At 65.0% G+C, this 14,730-nt stretch overlaps 2 protein-coding genes across 7 annotated transcripts; one reads left to right on the top strand and one right to left on the bottom strand.

Annotated features, from left to right (window-relative positions):
- Nucleotides 1-2,318: 2,318 nt before the first annotated feature.
- Nucleotides 2,319-8,895, bottom strand: LOC311159992 (hexosaminidase D-like). 6 transcript variants are annotated; one of them, XM_084216418.1, is made up of 15 exons: nt 8,628-8,895; nt 6,006-6,575; nt 5,693-5,798; nt 5,334-5,565; nt 5,114-5,223; nt 4,755-4,842; nt 4,513-4,677; nt 4,238-4,421; nt 3,961-4,032; nt 3,659-3,863; nt 3,481-3,563; nt 3,194-3,272; nt 2,927-3,028; nt 2,710-2,799; nt 2,319-2,618 (listed from the first exon to the last, which is right to left on the bottom strand). In XM_084216418.1, exons 3-15 carry the CDS (start codon nt 5,785-5,787, stop codon nt 2,435-2,437), a joined length of 1,689 nt encoding a protein of 562 aa, XP_084072544.1. In that variant the 5' UTR covers nt 5,788-5,798; nt 6,006-6,575; nt 8,628-8,895; the 3' UTR covers nt 2,319-2,434. The 6 variants fall into 6 exon arrangements, with proteins under 6 accessions (XP_084072544.1, XP_084072539.1, XP_084072542.1 ...); XM_084216413.1 differs by having other exon boundaries at nt 3,481-4,032; nt 6,006-6,212; nt 6,332-6,575; XM_084216416.1 differs by having other exon boundaries at nt 3,481-4,032; nt 6,006-6,212.
- An 895-nt stretch (nt 8,896-9,790) lies between these two features.
- MLST8 (MTOR associated protein, LST8 homolog) lies at nt 9,791-14,202 on the top strand. The gene is made up of 8 exons (XM_084216521.1): nt 9,791-10,022; nt 10,127-10,178; nt 10,257-10,419; nt 10,617-10,692; nt 12,446-12,598; nt 12,694-12,818; nt 13,244-13,407; nt 13,827-14,202. The coding sequence occupies exons 1-8, from the start codon at nt 9,894-9,896 to the stop codon at nt 13,943-13,945; spliced, it is 981 nt and encodes a 326-aa protein (XP_084072647.1). The 5' UTR covers nt 9,791-9,893; the 3' UTR covers nt 13,946-14,202.
- Nucleotides 14,203-14,730: the final 528 nt, after the last annotated feature.

The following is a 14,730-nucleotide window of genomic DNA, read 5'->3' as shown; positions in this document are numbered from 1 at the left end:
GCGCGGCGGGGCGGGGGGGCCGCACCGGGAGCGCGGGGGGGCAGCGCGGGAGAGGAAGAAGAGGAGGAGGAGGACGAGCAGCGGGAGGAGGAGGAGAAGGAGAGGGCGGGGGCCGCCCGGTGCTGCGGGCGGAGCGCGGGGATCCCCCTCCCCGGTGCCGGGCCCGGGGGACGCCCCGGTGGGAGCCGCCGCGCAGCCGTGGCGTGTAACGAGCTGGCGGGTTTCAGCGGCCGGAGGGGACGGGGGCAACGCGGCTGCTCGGGGTCTCTACCTCCTCCGGGAGGATCCCGGGGGCGTCCAGCAGACCCCCTCCCGGGGCACCCCCTGCTCCCCAGCCCGGCTCCAGGGTGCCCTTCGCCGCTCCCCGTCCCGCCTGGCCATCGCAGCAGCCTGCGGCGCCGATAACGGAAACTGGGCAGGAGCAGCGTTCTTTATTTCTGTAAATAAAGCGCTCATTAGCGCGTCATTTTCCACTTTTGTTGACACAATGGCCGGTGACATTCGTCCTTTTCACTTTTAAGGCTGAAATGACCGAGACATTAGAGTTGCGGAGGGTTCCCGGCTGTGCCGAGGGCTGAGGAAGCTGAGGAGCCCGATAGGAAATGGGGCCAGCGATGGACAAGGCGCTAACGTCCCCGCGGTGCCATTAGGGGAGAGCACCGACATCATTCGCACGAAATCAGCCCAAATTTCTGCCCTCCCGGACAAGTTCCTAGCTCAAAGCCTCGTGCGGTCCCGGCTCCAGCAAAGCCGCGCTGGGGCACACGGGGCCAGAAGGCGGCCGGCCAGCTGGCCCCGCAGCGCCGGGCACTGAGGGCGCGGTCACACGGGGTGCAGGGCACGGGCACCGGGAGCTGCAGCCCCGTGTGAGCCCCCGTGGCAGACGGGAAGATGGAGGAGGGAACCCAGCTGTCCCCTGATGCCCCCCGCTCGCCCCGTGCTGCCCCGTGCCCCCCGAGCTGGAGCCCGAGGGCCCCCGCACAGCCCCCAGCTCCCGCCCAGGCCCCATCTCCGGGCTGACCCCCCCTCGGGGATGGCGGGGTCCGTCTCCTCTCCCCACCCCCACTTTCCAATCCAGGACATTTGGGTTGCCAGCACGGAACGCCGTCTAATCTGCCTTCTAATCCCGCAGCCGGGCGCCGCACGGGGCCCTGAGCCGCGGCCGGGCTCGGGGCTGGGGGCTGGGGCAGGGGCTCCGCACGGATCGGGGGCTTCCTTCGCATCTGCCACCACCTGATAACAACCGGAGCGCCTCAACAAAGGTCCCTTTGTGCCCCACGGCTCCCTCCTGCTGAGGCCCCACGCCCGGTCACCCAGCACCGACGGGGCAGCTCCTGCCCCCGGGGCCTCGCCGGGCACCGGGACCTCCGTGACCGGGGCACGACACGGGGCAGCCGGGCCGCGCTGTGGGGCCGGTGGGGCGCACTAACGCTGTCCCTCCTCCCCGCCTGAGCCGGGCTTTGCGGGAGGAGCTCCAGCCTGGCGTTCCTGCGGCTCCCTCGGGCTCTTGCCAAGTCGGGTTGGTCTTTGCAGAGCAGAAGAATGTGCAGTGAAATGTCCCCGTTCCTGCCCTGCACACGCCGGGAGAAACCAGCGCCCGGAACGGGCAGAGCCTGGGGCACGGGGGGTTTGGGATGGGCACCGTGGGCAACAGGCACGTGGAAATCTGACTGTGGGAACCGGAGACAGCGGCGGCAGCAGGAGGGCTCATCCCACGCAGAGATCCCCACGCATCCCCTCAGCACAGCTGCCTTTCCGATGGGAAAGCAGCACAGCAGGGCCCCTGCCCGGGCTCGGGAGGCAGGGGGGGTCTGGGAGCACACGGGGCCGGGTGCTGGAATAACAGAGGAGAAGGAAGAGATGAAGGCAGAGTTTGGAGGCTGAAGAAGTGATCGCTGTGAATCCCAGCGATCAGGGACTCACAGAGACTGAAAGCAGACCCAGCGCTGGGCAGCGGGTACTGGTGGGAGCCTGGCTGGGCCCCTGCACGTCCCTCTGTCCCTGCTCTGTCCCAGGTGCCCGCCCTCGCTTGGGACATGCAGCACACAGCAGCCACACGCTGGATCCTGTCCAGCGAGGGCACGGCCACCCTCGAGGCCAGCACGAGGCACACGGGTGTCCCCACGAGCTCTGTCACACTCTGCCCTGTGGCTGCCAACCCCTCCGGCTCCATCAGAGCCTGAGCAGGGGCCCAGGGGCTGTCACAGGGTGGAGCCCAGCCCTCCACACCAGCCTGAGCCTCCCCTCCCTGCACAGGGGCAGAGCCGTGCCCCCCCAGCAAGCAGCAGTATCTACGAAAATACTTTATTGTGGAGGGGGAGTGCAGGGGCTCTGTACAGTGCAGACGGCGGCAGCAGCGCCGTCACCAGCAAACAGACACACACACGATGGTGGCCCCAGAGCCAGGGGGCGGCGGGAGCCGGGGCTGCGGCCCCTACGTGGCCTTGGGCCGGCCCTTGAGGCGGATGATGGCCCGGTAGTCCCGCACCAGGTCCCGCAGCTGGTCCAGGTAGGGGTTGACGTTCTCCTCCAGCCACTCCTCCACTGTGTCAGGGAAGTAGATCCTCTCCAGCTGGGCACGCAGGTCACGGACGAAGCTCTCCCAGTCCTCATGGAGCCTGGAGGGGCGAGAGCAAGGGTGCAGTTCCCTCCTGTGAGGGAGCTCCCCCAGCCCCGCGCAGACTCCTCCCAGCCCCCAGCACCACCTACTTCAGCACCTTGCTGCCAAAGCTCTCCATGTTGCGGGGGTTCCCAAACTGGCGTTTCCTGTGGTAGGGGCTGAACCAGCCCTTGATGGCACTGGAGAGGCACGAGGGACTTGGGGGCACAGGGGCCACCAGGGAATGGGAGCTGCACATCAGGCAGGTCCCCTCCCATGGAAATACATGGCCAGAGGCACCAATGCTCTGCTCCCCCTGCCTGTTACCTCTCCTCCTCCAGTGCCTTAAGGATGCTCTCCTTCAGGTGGCCATTAACCTGCTCCACCATGTGGTAGATCTCCACGCCAGGGAACGCTCCCCTGCCCTCGCTGGGGAAAGGAAGGGGAAGGTGAGGGCTCAGCACGTGGGGTGCACTGGGCTGGGTGAATCCAGCACCCTGGCAGGACTGGGACCAGGGCATTTGGGTGACCGAGCCCCCGTCTCCTTCCAGTGCATCCCTTCTGATGCAACTGCCCCGACCACGTGCCACGCACCAGGTGCTCTGCTCCAGCTGCACGCTCTCCAAGCCCAGCACATCCAGGACCTTCCTCTTTGCCTCTTCTGTGAAGCCCCCTGGGAGGGCAAGGAAAGGGACAGAAGTGCCAGGGACACCTCACCATCGGGCTCACCCCGGCTTCACCGCACCCCCAAAACTGAGTGAGCTGAAGCTCTTCCTCCTCTTCCTCCCACCTCCCCCAGCGCCCTGCCCAGCAGGACGGGGTCTGGCAGGCAGTGGGAGCTGGGGGTGAGCCCGGCCATGCTGCCAGGGCTGGGGGCTCACCATTCACCAGGGTCTGCAGGCAGATGGCCAGCGAGGGGATGCTGACGGGCAGCAGCTCACAGAGCACCGAGTAGTGATCATACCTGCGGGAAGGGACAGGGACAGGGACAGCCACCACCGTGCCAGCACGGCTCTGTGAGGACCGCGAGGGCACGGGGAGGGTCCCACCTCCCCTTACCTCTGCCAGCCGGTGAGCACAACGCCCTGCAAGCGCAGAGGGGCCAGCCGTGGCACGGCCTGCATCACCTTCAGCCAGCTCAGGTGGTTTTTCAGGTGGTAGCTCAGCGGGGTCCAGGCCTGTGCCGGCCCCGTGGTGCCCTTGAAGGCGCTGGCGAACCACACGGCCTCGAAGCCGCTCTCCACGTACTTGGTGAGGAACTGCACTGCAGCGGGACAGGCAGTGCCACTGTCCCCAGGGGGCTGCGGGGGGCTCGGGGAGGATCCCCCCACCGCCCCCAGGGGCCTGGCACGTCACCTTACCGATCTGCTCAGCCTCGAAGTCAGCTGCGTAGAACCACACCACGGGGGAGACGTGCTTGGCTATCCCGGACTCTGCGGGGACAGCGGCGAGGGGATGTTGGTGCCGGCAGCAGGAGGGAGCCTCGGGCTCCTCACGCTTCCCTGAGACCCACGCTCCCCCAAGGCAGGGCATGGGCTCCTGCTGGCACTGGGCACGATGCCTGCCAGGGCGGGCACAGAGCGAGTGCAGCTGAGGAGGCTGGCACAGGTGCCACCACTGCCGTCCCTGTGCCCTCACCCTGCAGGGCTCCCACGCTGATCTTCCTCAGCATGTCGTCCCACATGAGCACGCGCAGCCCCCAGTACTGCGCCGTGAGGAAGCCCAGAACCTCCTTGATGTGCTTCAGGTACATGGTCCCCACGTCGCCCTTGTGCTGGCTCATCCAGTTCTTGGAGTCCATCCCCTCCCCGAGATGGAAAACCTGGACTTGGGGGAAGGAGATGCTCAGCAGCCCTGGGAACACCCCCAGTGCCTGGGGAGAGGGCTGGGGTCCCTGCACAGCCCCTGCCCACCTCGTCCGCACCGATGTGGATCCAGGTGGAGCGCCGGTGCTTCTCGATCACCTGCGACAGGATGCTCTTGAGCAGGGCCAGCGTCTCGGGGACGTGGGGGTTGAAGCTGTTGGGGAAGCGCTCGACCTCGCGCAGGTGCTGGTACTTCTCGTGCTTGAGGATGAACTGCGGGGAGGAGCCATCGGGGGTGTCCAGGGGAACCCCTGTGATCTGGGATGGGGAGCAGGACTGGGACCCTCTACCTCCACATGGCCAAAGGTCTGCACCAGGGGAACCACCTCCAGCTTGTGTTGCTCCGCCAGCTGCTGGATCCGCTCGATGTCCTCCTCACTGGGAGGGCAGGGACAGGCTCAGCCTCTGCCAGGGTGTGGGGGCACTTCCCCTTCCTCCCACTCCTCTAGCACCCTGCCCACATGGCCCTGGTTGCTCCACATATGTGTGCACTTTACTGAGGGGCACAAACATTGGCCTGTCAGGGCAGGAAGCTGGTTTGCCCAGCAGCACAGCCTGGTACTCTGACCGTGGTCACACCCAGCCCCTAGCACACCAGGACCTGCAGGGGCCACAAGCCTCAGCCAGCTCGGCACACAGCCCTGCTCACCTGTAAGCGTACGGGGACCTGAGGATTTCCAGCTCCCCCTTGAAGGGGAACATGTCCTCGTACTCAATGAGGACACCGTTGGCTCCCAGCTGGGACAGGAGGGGGAACACCTGCAGGGTGGGCAGGGTGGGCTCAGCAGTGGGGATGGCACAGCCCAGGTGCCGGCAGGGGCCAAGCCCTGTCAGTGCATCCCCTCCTCCCGGTGCCTGGGCATCCTCACCTGTTCCAGGTATGAGACTCTGGGCGCAGCTCCCTTGAGGTCCAGGTGGACCAGCCTCATCTCGGTGGCACTGACATCCCTGAACACCTGCAGCTTTTGCTTTAGGCTCATTATCTTTGCTGCAGGGACTTCCAGAACCTGGCTCTGGGGGATGACATCCTGGACGACGTCACCTGTGTCCCCCCAGAAGCCGCTGTCCTTGCTGACGTGCTTGTGCAGCTCCAGGGTAAAGCTGCAGAGAGTGAGGCAGGGATTGGGGTGTCCGAGAGGTTATGGGGGCAGCAGATGCCCCCAGCACCGGGCATCACACAAGCACAGCCACAGACCCCAGCCCCCCTGGGGTCCTGCTGTCACCTCACCTGTCACGGAAGAGGAACTTGATGCCAGCCAAGGCCACGAGGAGCAGCACGACGAGGCGCAGCAGGTTCAGCCGGTGGCTCCGCTGGAAGGCCATCCCTGGGATCTCTGGGGACACACACGGGCTCTGCTACTCCAGGGCCAGCAGTGGCCAGAGGGACCCCAAGCACAGGTGAGCCCACCCAGCCCCACGTACCGTGCCCTGCTGCCCTGCCCGGGGCAGCACGAGACCCAGAGAAAGGCGACATGGGGGCAACCCCTCTGGCCCTGGTGCCCGTCGGGGACGTGCTCGGCAGCGCCCCGTGTCCCTCCTACCTCGTGTGCCCCAGCGCGGGGCCAGCGGCCGGCTCCTCCTCTCCCTCTGTCCGCACGGGTGCGGCCGGGGCCCGAGCAAACAGGGCGGTGGCTGCAGAGCAGGTCCCCACCGGGGATCCCGTCCGGCTGCCAGGTCACCCCCGCGCCAGGGGCCGTGTCACAGGGCGGCTGGACGGGGCGGCATCACGGGGTGGGCACGGTGCATCCCTGCGAGCAGGGAAGAGGTGATTGGGAGCCACCCGGGCACGTGCCAGCACCGGGCTGCGCCGGGGATGGCACCGGCACGGCCGCGGCACCGGCAGGGTGAGGACGGCAGCCCGGACCACCTTAGCGCCCGCAGGGGCCGTGCGAGAGGCAGCAGGGATCCTCCTGGGAGCCACACTCAGGCACTTCTGCCCGTTCTTTCTCCTGTTTCTCCGGTTCTGGGGCGTTCGGTGAGGCCCGGACAGGGCAGCGCAGCTCCCCCGGCCCCGCGAAACCTCCGCTGCTGCCACCGGCGCTCCCGGTGAGCTCCCGGTGAGCTGCCAGCCAAACGCACCCCAGCGCAGGGTTAAATTCAGCGCCGGCACACTGGGGAAGTGAAAAGCAGATTTTGGCAGCTGCGGGTGCCCGAGCGGCTCAGCTGACGGCGAGGGCTTTGTTTGCGGTGCCAGAGCGGTGGCACCGGGGAGAGCCGCGCTGAGCCGCCCCGCGGCTCCGAGGGAGCCCTTGCCCAGACACAGCCTGATCCCTCCCAAAACCTGCCGGGGGTGCAGGGGCTGAGAGCCGGGACCCCCCCGGGCAGCAGGACATGCTGTCCCCAGAGCACGAGGCCCCAGCAAGGGCAGGACAGCGACGCGCAGGAGCTGGAGCATCCCTGCTCCATCCCCACGGCCCGGTGCCCGTGGGCAGGAGGAGGGGCAGGAGCCGGATTTTGGGGAGCAGGCTGTTCCCCGTGCTCCTTCCCTGGTGGCACTGCAGCTCCTGGGCTGCGGGGGACAAATGCGGCTCCCGCTCCCCGCCGTGCCCAGCTCGGATATTCCTGGCAGCTCCAGCACAGCCCAGCAGGGACGTGCCAGGCTGGAGATGGCTGCCAGCCCAGGGGTCACCACTGGGTGCACGGGAAGGCACAGAGGGCACTCAGGAGGGGGGTCAGTGGCCCCTGGGCACGCAGCGTGGGGAGCCCAGCACCCAGGAAGGCCATAAATATGCCAAGTGCTAATGGCGCTGTCATGGGAACACAGCGCCTGATCGGAGCAGGGATAAATATTTAGACAGACGCTGTCAGCTCGCCAGGATTCGGTGTTTTTAATGCACGTTATCTTATTTAAATAGGGCAGGTTCCCAGGGCTGGGGCTCCGTGGCACAGCCAGGGCGAGGGTTGGGCCCTGGCCGGAGGGGGAGTCCCAGGGGGTGTGGGGACAGCCAGGGGCCGCGTCCCTGCACCATGGGGACATCCCTGGGCAGCCGAGGAGGGCTCAGCCCATGGATGCCGCCCCTCCAGCCCGACACCTCGCCCCGAGCACCCGCTGTATTTACTAACGTCACATCTGCCGCTGCCAGCGCTGGGGGACGCTGCCACGGGCCCCGGGAGAGCGGGAGAGTCCGCGGCCCCGCACAACCGACCGGGCTGACAACGTTTCACCGGCAGCGGGGCGAGGAGGGGCCGCAGCCCCGGCCCCCTCCCTGCCCCTGCGTGGGCTTTGCTGCCAGCGCCCTGCATCCGGGCCGGCTGCCCGCTTACCTCCCAGAGCCCCGGAGAGAAGGACGGAAGCGCGCAAACCCAAACCCGAGCGGGGGAGGGAGCCGAGTGTCCCGGGGGTGGCGGGTGCCGCCGCGTTCCACGGGCTGGCAGCGGGCGTTTCGGGCGCCACCCGGCTGCCACAGCCCCGCTCCGGTGCTCCCGGTGTTCCCATGGCGAGCCCCGTGCCCCTGGCGGTGCCGCGCTGCTCCCTGCGCACCTCGGGTGCACGCTCGCACACACGTGCGCACGCTCACGTGCTTCCAGAGCATTCCACGGCCCGCCTGGCCGTCACCAGCCCGTGCTGCCAGCCCGTGCCACCCCCCAGGACCAGCTGTCCCTCGCCAGGGTCGCGGGGCTGTGGCCCCACAGCCGGGGACTCGTGCGTGGGGAGGCTGTAGGACCCTGTGGCAGCAGCACCAGGGGGCTGTTCCCTGTCCCTGGCCAGAACCGGGCCCTGTCCCATCCCGTTCCCTCCCGGGGCGCTGGAGCGCACCTGGAGGAGCCCCTGGGCAAAAGGGACCCTTTCCACACCCCACCCATCCCTCTGTGCTGCGGAGCACCACCCACACCCCACAAACCCGGCACAGCCCACAACACCCCGCACCAAGGGCATCCTTTGGGCACTCCCGCACCCCACGGCACCTCCGGGCTCTGCTCGGCACCCCTGCGGCCCCGGGCACACCTGCGTCCTCCGCGGGCATCTCTGCATCCTCCCGAGCATCCCTGCATCCTCCCGAGCATCTCTGCATCCTCCCCGGGCTTCCCTGCGGCACCGGGGCCCTGCATCCTCCCGAGCATCCCCGCATCCTCCCGATATCCGTCCCCACCGCGGCGCCGAGCATCCCCGAGCGACACCGGCATCCCCCGGCCCCGAGCATGCCCCGCTCCCCGGCCCTTACCGGCAGGTGCGGGGCGGCCGCGGGCACCGCCGGCAGCGGGCGCGGGCACGGGCACGGCCGCCGCCGCCGCTCTTAAAGGGCCCGGTGCCCGCCGGTGCGGCAAGCGAGGAGAGATGCACCGGGCGCCGCCACCCGCCGCGCACAGCGGGCACCGTGCCCAGCGCCCCGGCGGCACACGCGCACGGCGGGCAGCACCGGCAGAGCGCGGAGCCGCCGTCCGCCCTGACCCCGGCACGAGGGGCGGCCCTGGGGCGGCTCCGCGGTGCCCGGTGCGTGCCCAGTGTCGGTTTCCAGTGCCCGTTCGGGCCCGGTGTGTGCCCAGTGCCCGCCCCCGCCCAGCGATGCCCGGTGTGTGCTCTGTGCCTGGAGCCCGGTGCGGGTCCCGTGCCCCAGGTCCTGTGCCCCGTGCGTGCCCCGTGCGTGTCCCGTGTTCTGTGTCCCGTGCCTCGTATGTGCCCGGTGTGTGTCCCATGTACTGTGTCCCATGACCAGTGTCCCACGTTTCATGTGCCATGTCGCGTGTTCTGCGCCTGGTGTGTGCCCGGTGCGTGTCCCCTGTTTCGAATACCGTACTTGGCACCCGGTGTGTGCCCTGTGCCCAGTGTGTGTTCCATGTCCCATATCCCAATCCCATATCCCGTGTCTCATATCCCATATCCCATACCCCAATCCCATATCCCATATCCCATACCCCAATCCCATATCCCATATCCCATATCCCATACCCCATACCCATACCCATACCCATACCCATACCCATACCCATACCCATACCCATACCCCATAATGTCCCATATCCCATATCCCATAATGTCCCATAATGTCCCATATCCCGTATCCCATAATATCCCATATCCCATAATATCCCATATCCCATATCCCATAATGTCCCATAATGTCCCATATCCCGTATCCCATAATATCCCATATCCCATAATATCCCATATCCCATATCCCCTGTCCCGTTTCCAGCACTACGCCCCCTGGCGGCACGCTGCACACGCGCTCTCCCCCCGCCGCGCTCCGTGGTCTCGCCCGTTGCTCCCCCCGCGACCCGGCTATGGTCCATCCCCACCCGCTCCCGCGCATGCGCGCTCCCGCCGGACACCGGGAGCGGCCTGGGACCGGGAGCGGGAGCGGGAGCGGGGCTGGGGGGACGCGGGGTGAGGGAGAGCCGCGGGCCGCGCCGACACCCCGCGGGCTGAGACAGACCCCGCGGGCTGCAGGGAGTGCCCCGAGCGCGGCGGCTCCGGGAGCGGCGGCACCATGAACGCGGCGCAGGGCACGGTGGGCAGCGACCCGGTCATCCTGGCCACGGCCGGCTACGACCACACGGTGCGGTTCTGGCAGGCGCACAGCGGCATCTGCACCCGCACGGTGCAGCACCAGGACTCCGTATCCTTCCTTCCCCGCCGCCCCCGCGGCTCGGCGCCGGCCCCGCCGTCGGGCCCCGGCTCGGGCCCGCTGATGCTCCGTACCGACCTTAACGGCGGCCGCAGCAGGTGAACGCCCTGGAGATCACGCCGGACCGGAGCATGATCGCAGCCGCAGGTGAGCGCTCCTGCCGCGGCGGGCAGCGGGCCGGTGCTGAGCCTCTGCCCGGTGCTGAGCCGCTGCCGCTGCTCGCAGGGTACCAGCACATCCGCATGTACGACCTCAACTCCAACAACCCCAACCCCGTCATCAACTACGACGGCGTGAGCAAGAACATCACCTCGGTGGGCTTCCACGAGGACGGGCGCTGGATGTACACGGGCGGGGAGGACTGCATGGCCCGCATCTGGGACCTCAGGTGGGCACCGGCGCTTCCCCGGGCTGCAGGGCCGAGCTCACAGCCCTGAGCACCCTTCCCTCCCTCCCTCCCTGTCACAGGTGCCACAACCCCTGAGCACCCCTCCCTCCCTGTCACAGGTGCCACATCCCCCGAGCACCTCTCTGTCCCTGTCACAGGTGCCATACCCCCTGAGCACCCCTCCCTCTCTGTCACAGGTCCCGGAACCTGCAGTGCCAGCGCATTTTCCAGGTGAACGCTCCCATCAACTGTGTCTGCCTGCACCCCAACCAGGTGAGGAAGCTGAGAGAATCCTGAGCTTAATGTCCATCCCATTCCACCCCTGCCGCAGCAGGGACACCTTCCCCTGTCGCAGGGTGCTCCAAGGCCCATCCAGCCTGGCTTGGGACACTGCCAGGGATCCAGGGGCACCCTGGGCACCCTGTTCCTGTGGCTCCTCTGGGTAAACCTGAGGTGCTGCAGAGATGTATCCCAGCAGAAGATGGGGTAGCACAGAAATGGCCTGGGGGCTTCACACGATGTGTTTGTGCTGATGAGCTGGTGGCTGTTGCAAAGGGACAGCACAGGGGCTGCACTGAGCTCACCCCATGGCAGCAAACATGCCCTTGGAGCCAGCTCTGCCCCCGAGCATCCCTGGAGACGGGATGGGAGCAAAGCTGGAAGAGTGGGGGCAGCTGGGGAGCCTGAGGGTGACAACACTGCCAAGCAAGAGCATCCTGGGGCCTTTGGCTGTGATTCCCTTTGGGTGGGGTTTGGTTGAAGTTCCCCAGTGGGTTCAGCAGCTGCTGCTGAGCAGAAGGAGAGTGGGGGCACTTGAAGGGGCTGAAGGAAGCAGGAGCAGGGAAATCAATAGCGATCAATCAGTGCTAATGGCTGGGCTGGGCTTGCAGGGCTGTGGTTTTGCCTGCAGACAGGGCCGTGCAAACCTCTGTAAAGTCCTGAGTAATGGAAATGTTCCCTTGCATTTCATTTGGCAAAGGTTTAATTTTGCAAATCAGGGGTTTCAGGCTAAATTTGAGATCCATTATTTGGACCAGACTGTCCAAATCATGTAGACTACCCACTGTCTTGTAGTGTCAGTGCTGTGAGGGTGTGTTATGTTAAATGAATGTTGCTGAACGCAGGTCTTAGAGGTGAAACAATCCCTGACCACGGTGCTGCTGAGGTGCAGAGTGTTGGTTTGTGAGCAGAAGGTGTTCAATTAGACCAAAGGTGGCAGCGTTTGTTTGGGCAGTTCTGAGGCTCTGCAGTTCCCTCTGCAGAGATGCTGATCCAATTATACAGGGATTCCTCACGGCCTCAGTAAATCCATAAAACTTTGGACTCAGCACTTACACCTGCTGAGAGGGGGCTGAGGAGCCCAGAAGAGACTTTTGTGCAGCCAGATAAATGCATTGCATGCTGTTTGTCTCCTCAGAAGCAGCCTCTGCTCCCAGGGACAGGATTAGCTGTGCCTGATGACCTGATCTCCTCTAGGGATTCTGCTAAAATTATGGACAGCGCAGGGCTGTCGATAAAGGCCTGGTTTGAGTGGAGACATGCCAGCATTGTCTTCTGCTCTGAGCATGGGATCAGAGCCAGGACTCCTGCCCTTGGCTCTTGTCCTTCCCCTGAGAAGGGGAGAGAGAGAGAAAAACCCACTTCAGGTTGTGTTTTTCTGGTATCTGCACCCTTGAGTGCCTCAGTTGTTCAGTGGCCAACCTGCCCCTCTCAGACGTGCTGAAAACCACTTGGCTGCTGTGGCTGTGCCACAGCCCTGGAACTGGGACAGCTCTCTTTGCTCTGGGGTTTGGAAAATCAGCAAACCCTTCTGGGGAGGGAAACAGCCTTTTGCAGGGTGCCACGGGAGTCAGTAGCCAGCTGGGACAGCCAGGCTGTGGGACAGCCCTGAGCTGGGGAGAGAGGGGCAGGACAGGACGGTGCTGTTTAACCCCCGGGCAGGGCTGCAGCGGTGCTGCGGGGGCACAGCATGGGTGCCAGCTGCAGGCTGCAGCTCATGGTGCCCACAGAGCCGTGTGCCCTGCAGGCAGAGCTGATCGTGGGCGACCAGAGCGGGGCCATCCACATCTGGGACCTGAAGACTGACCACAACGAGCAGCTGATCCCCGAGCCCGAGGTGTCGGTGAACTCGGTGCACATCGACCCCGATGCCAGTTACATGGCAGCCGTCAACAGCTCGGTGAGCTCTGCCAGGCCCTGCTGGGCTGGGCTTGGGTGGGCATCCCCCAGCCTGGGCACAGCCTGGGCACAGCTCCTGCTGTGTCTCTGCTGCAGGGAAACTGCTACGTGTGGAACCTGACGGGCGGCATCGGCGAGGAGGTGACGCAGCTCATCCCCAAGACCAAGATCCCGGCGCACAACCGCTACGCCCTGCAGTGCAAGTTCAGCCCCGACTCCACGTGAGTGTGGAGCCCTCAGCTCCCTCCCAGGGCAGGCAGGGACCAGCTGTGCCTCCAGCTGTGCCTCCAGCTGTGGCTGCTGCTGGCTGCATGCTGCAAGTCCCCAGGGAGAAGCAGGACAGGAGGCAGGGCATGTGGCACCGGGGTGTTGCCGTCAGGGGTGTCCCACTCGTGCTCCCTGAGCTCAGCAAGGTTTGCAGCCATGAGCTGTTCTACAGCTGGGATCCAGCTGCTGCAGTGTGAGCTCCTTCACGGAGTCTGTTCAGCTGGAATCTGCTCAGTCAGACAGTGCAGGTGTAAGGAGATCTGATTGCACTGGGGACAGGTGTCCAGGCCGTCACTGGCCCTGGCCCAGGCCTGTGTAACCAGAGGCCCACAGGGGACAGTGACTGATGAGATTGCCCTCAGATGTCTCCTTCCTGCAGGCTCTTGGCCACCTGTTCTGCAGATCAGACGTGCAAGATCTGGAGGACTTCAAACTTCTCTCTGATGACAGAGCTGAGCATTAAGAGCAACAACCCCGGGGAGACGTCGCGGGGCTGGATGTGGGACTGCGCCTTCTCCGGGGACTCCCAGTACATTGTCACAGGTGAGGCTCCACCTGGGCTGTGCCAGCGCCTGCAGCAGCCAGGCCTGACCAGTTACCCTGGCTGGGACATGGCCAAAGCCTGGGGCACAGGGGCTGTGAGGTGGGAGCAGCCACTTCTGCTGACTGGAGCATTTTGTGCTGCTGCACTGGGGCAGGTGTTGGAACTGGAGAGATGTCCAGCTGTGATGTCCAGCCTGTCAGTCCCTTGAGCACACCTGTGGTAATTTCCACACTCACTGCTCTCCAAAAGAGCTAAACCCCACATACAGAGAAGTGCACTGAGCTGCTCTGCCTTGCTGGTCATCACCAGCCCTAAGGATGGCTGCACGAAGCAAGAGCAAAGTATTTCTTAGAATAATAGTAGAAAAAGAAACTTAAAAGTTAATGTACATCCCACTCTTCTTTTCACTCTGTTCCAGCCTCCTCTGATAACCTGGCCAGACTGTGGTGTGTGGAGACAGGGGAGATCAAGAGGGAATACAGTGGCCACCAGAAAGCCGTGGTCTGCCTGGCCTTCAATGACAGCGTCCTGGGATAACGGGCACGTGCGGCAAGGACAGCTCCTCTGCTTGTTTCCCCTTGCCTTGCCAGACCCTCTCCAGAGCCTGGGACACGCTCTGTACCCATCCCCTCCTGCATGGAGAGGGCTGGGGCTCTGACGGGGGCAGCTGCAGCTGCCTGGGCTGAGACCAGGCTTCAGCTCCAGGCAGGACTTTGCTGAGACATGTGTGGCCCTGAGGGAGGGAATGGGAGAGGGAGGCACTGTCCCACTGCAGGGACATGGGTACAGCTCAGCTGCAGGAATCCCTGGGGCATTGGCTGCTGACAGTTCTGGATGTTCCTGTACCCCAGAGTGGGGAAAAAATAAACGTCAGCCTTTGCCAGTGATGGGAGAGGCTGAGCAAAGAGGAGAGGCAGCTCTTGTCGTGGTTTGCAATCCCTTTATTCAAAGTGTTTCACAGAGTGACTTGGATAGCTGCTCTCCTAAAGCCAACCACCCCCAGATGTAACAACAACCACCTTGTGTTGAGCAGAGCCTGGAGCCCCAAAACTCCAGCTGCTTCCCAGGATTCCTCTGGGCCTGGCTCTCCTAATTCCTATGGACGAGGCACAGCCCTGGAGCAGAGCTGCAGAGACTGTGCTGACAGTGCTGAGCAGAGGCCTCCTGCTTCTCTAAACTCTCCTGATGCTGCTTCTCCAAACTCTCCTGACCTGCAGTACAGAGTCAGCAGGAAGCTCTGGGGATGCTGTAGGTATTCCCTTCCTCGTGGAAGTCAGAGGCTGTTGAGGAATCCAGTTCAAGTGCGAGGGCAGAGAGGGTGG

Source organism: Fringilla coelebs (assembly GCF_963513975.1).
Source record: "Fringilla coelebs genome assembly, chromosome: 16".
NCBI classification, from domain to species: domain Eukaryota; kingdom Metazoa; phylum Chordata; class Aves; order Passeriformes; family Fringillidae; genus Fringilla; species Fringilla coelebs.
This window is presented reverse-complemented; position numbering and strand designations above follow the sequence as displayed.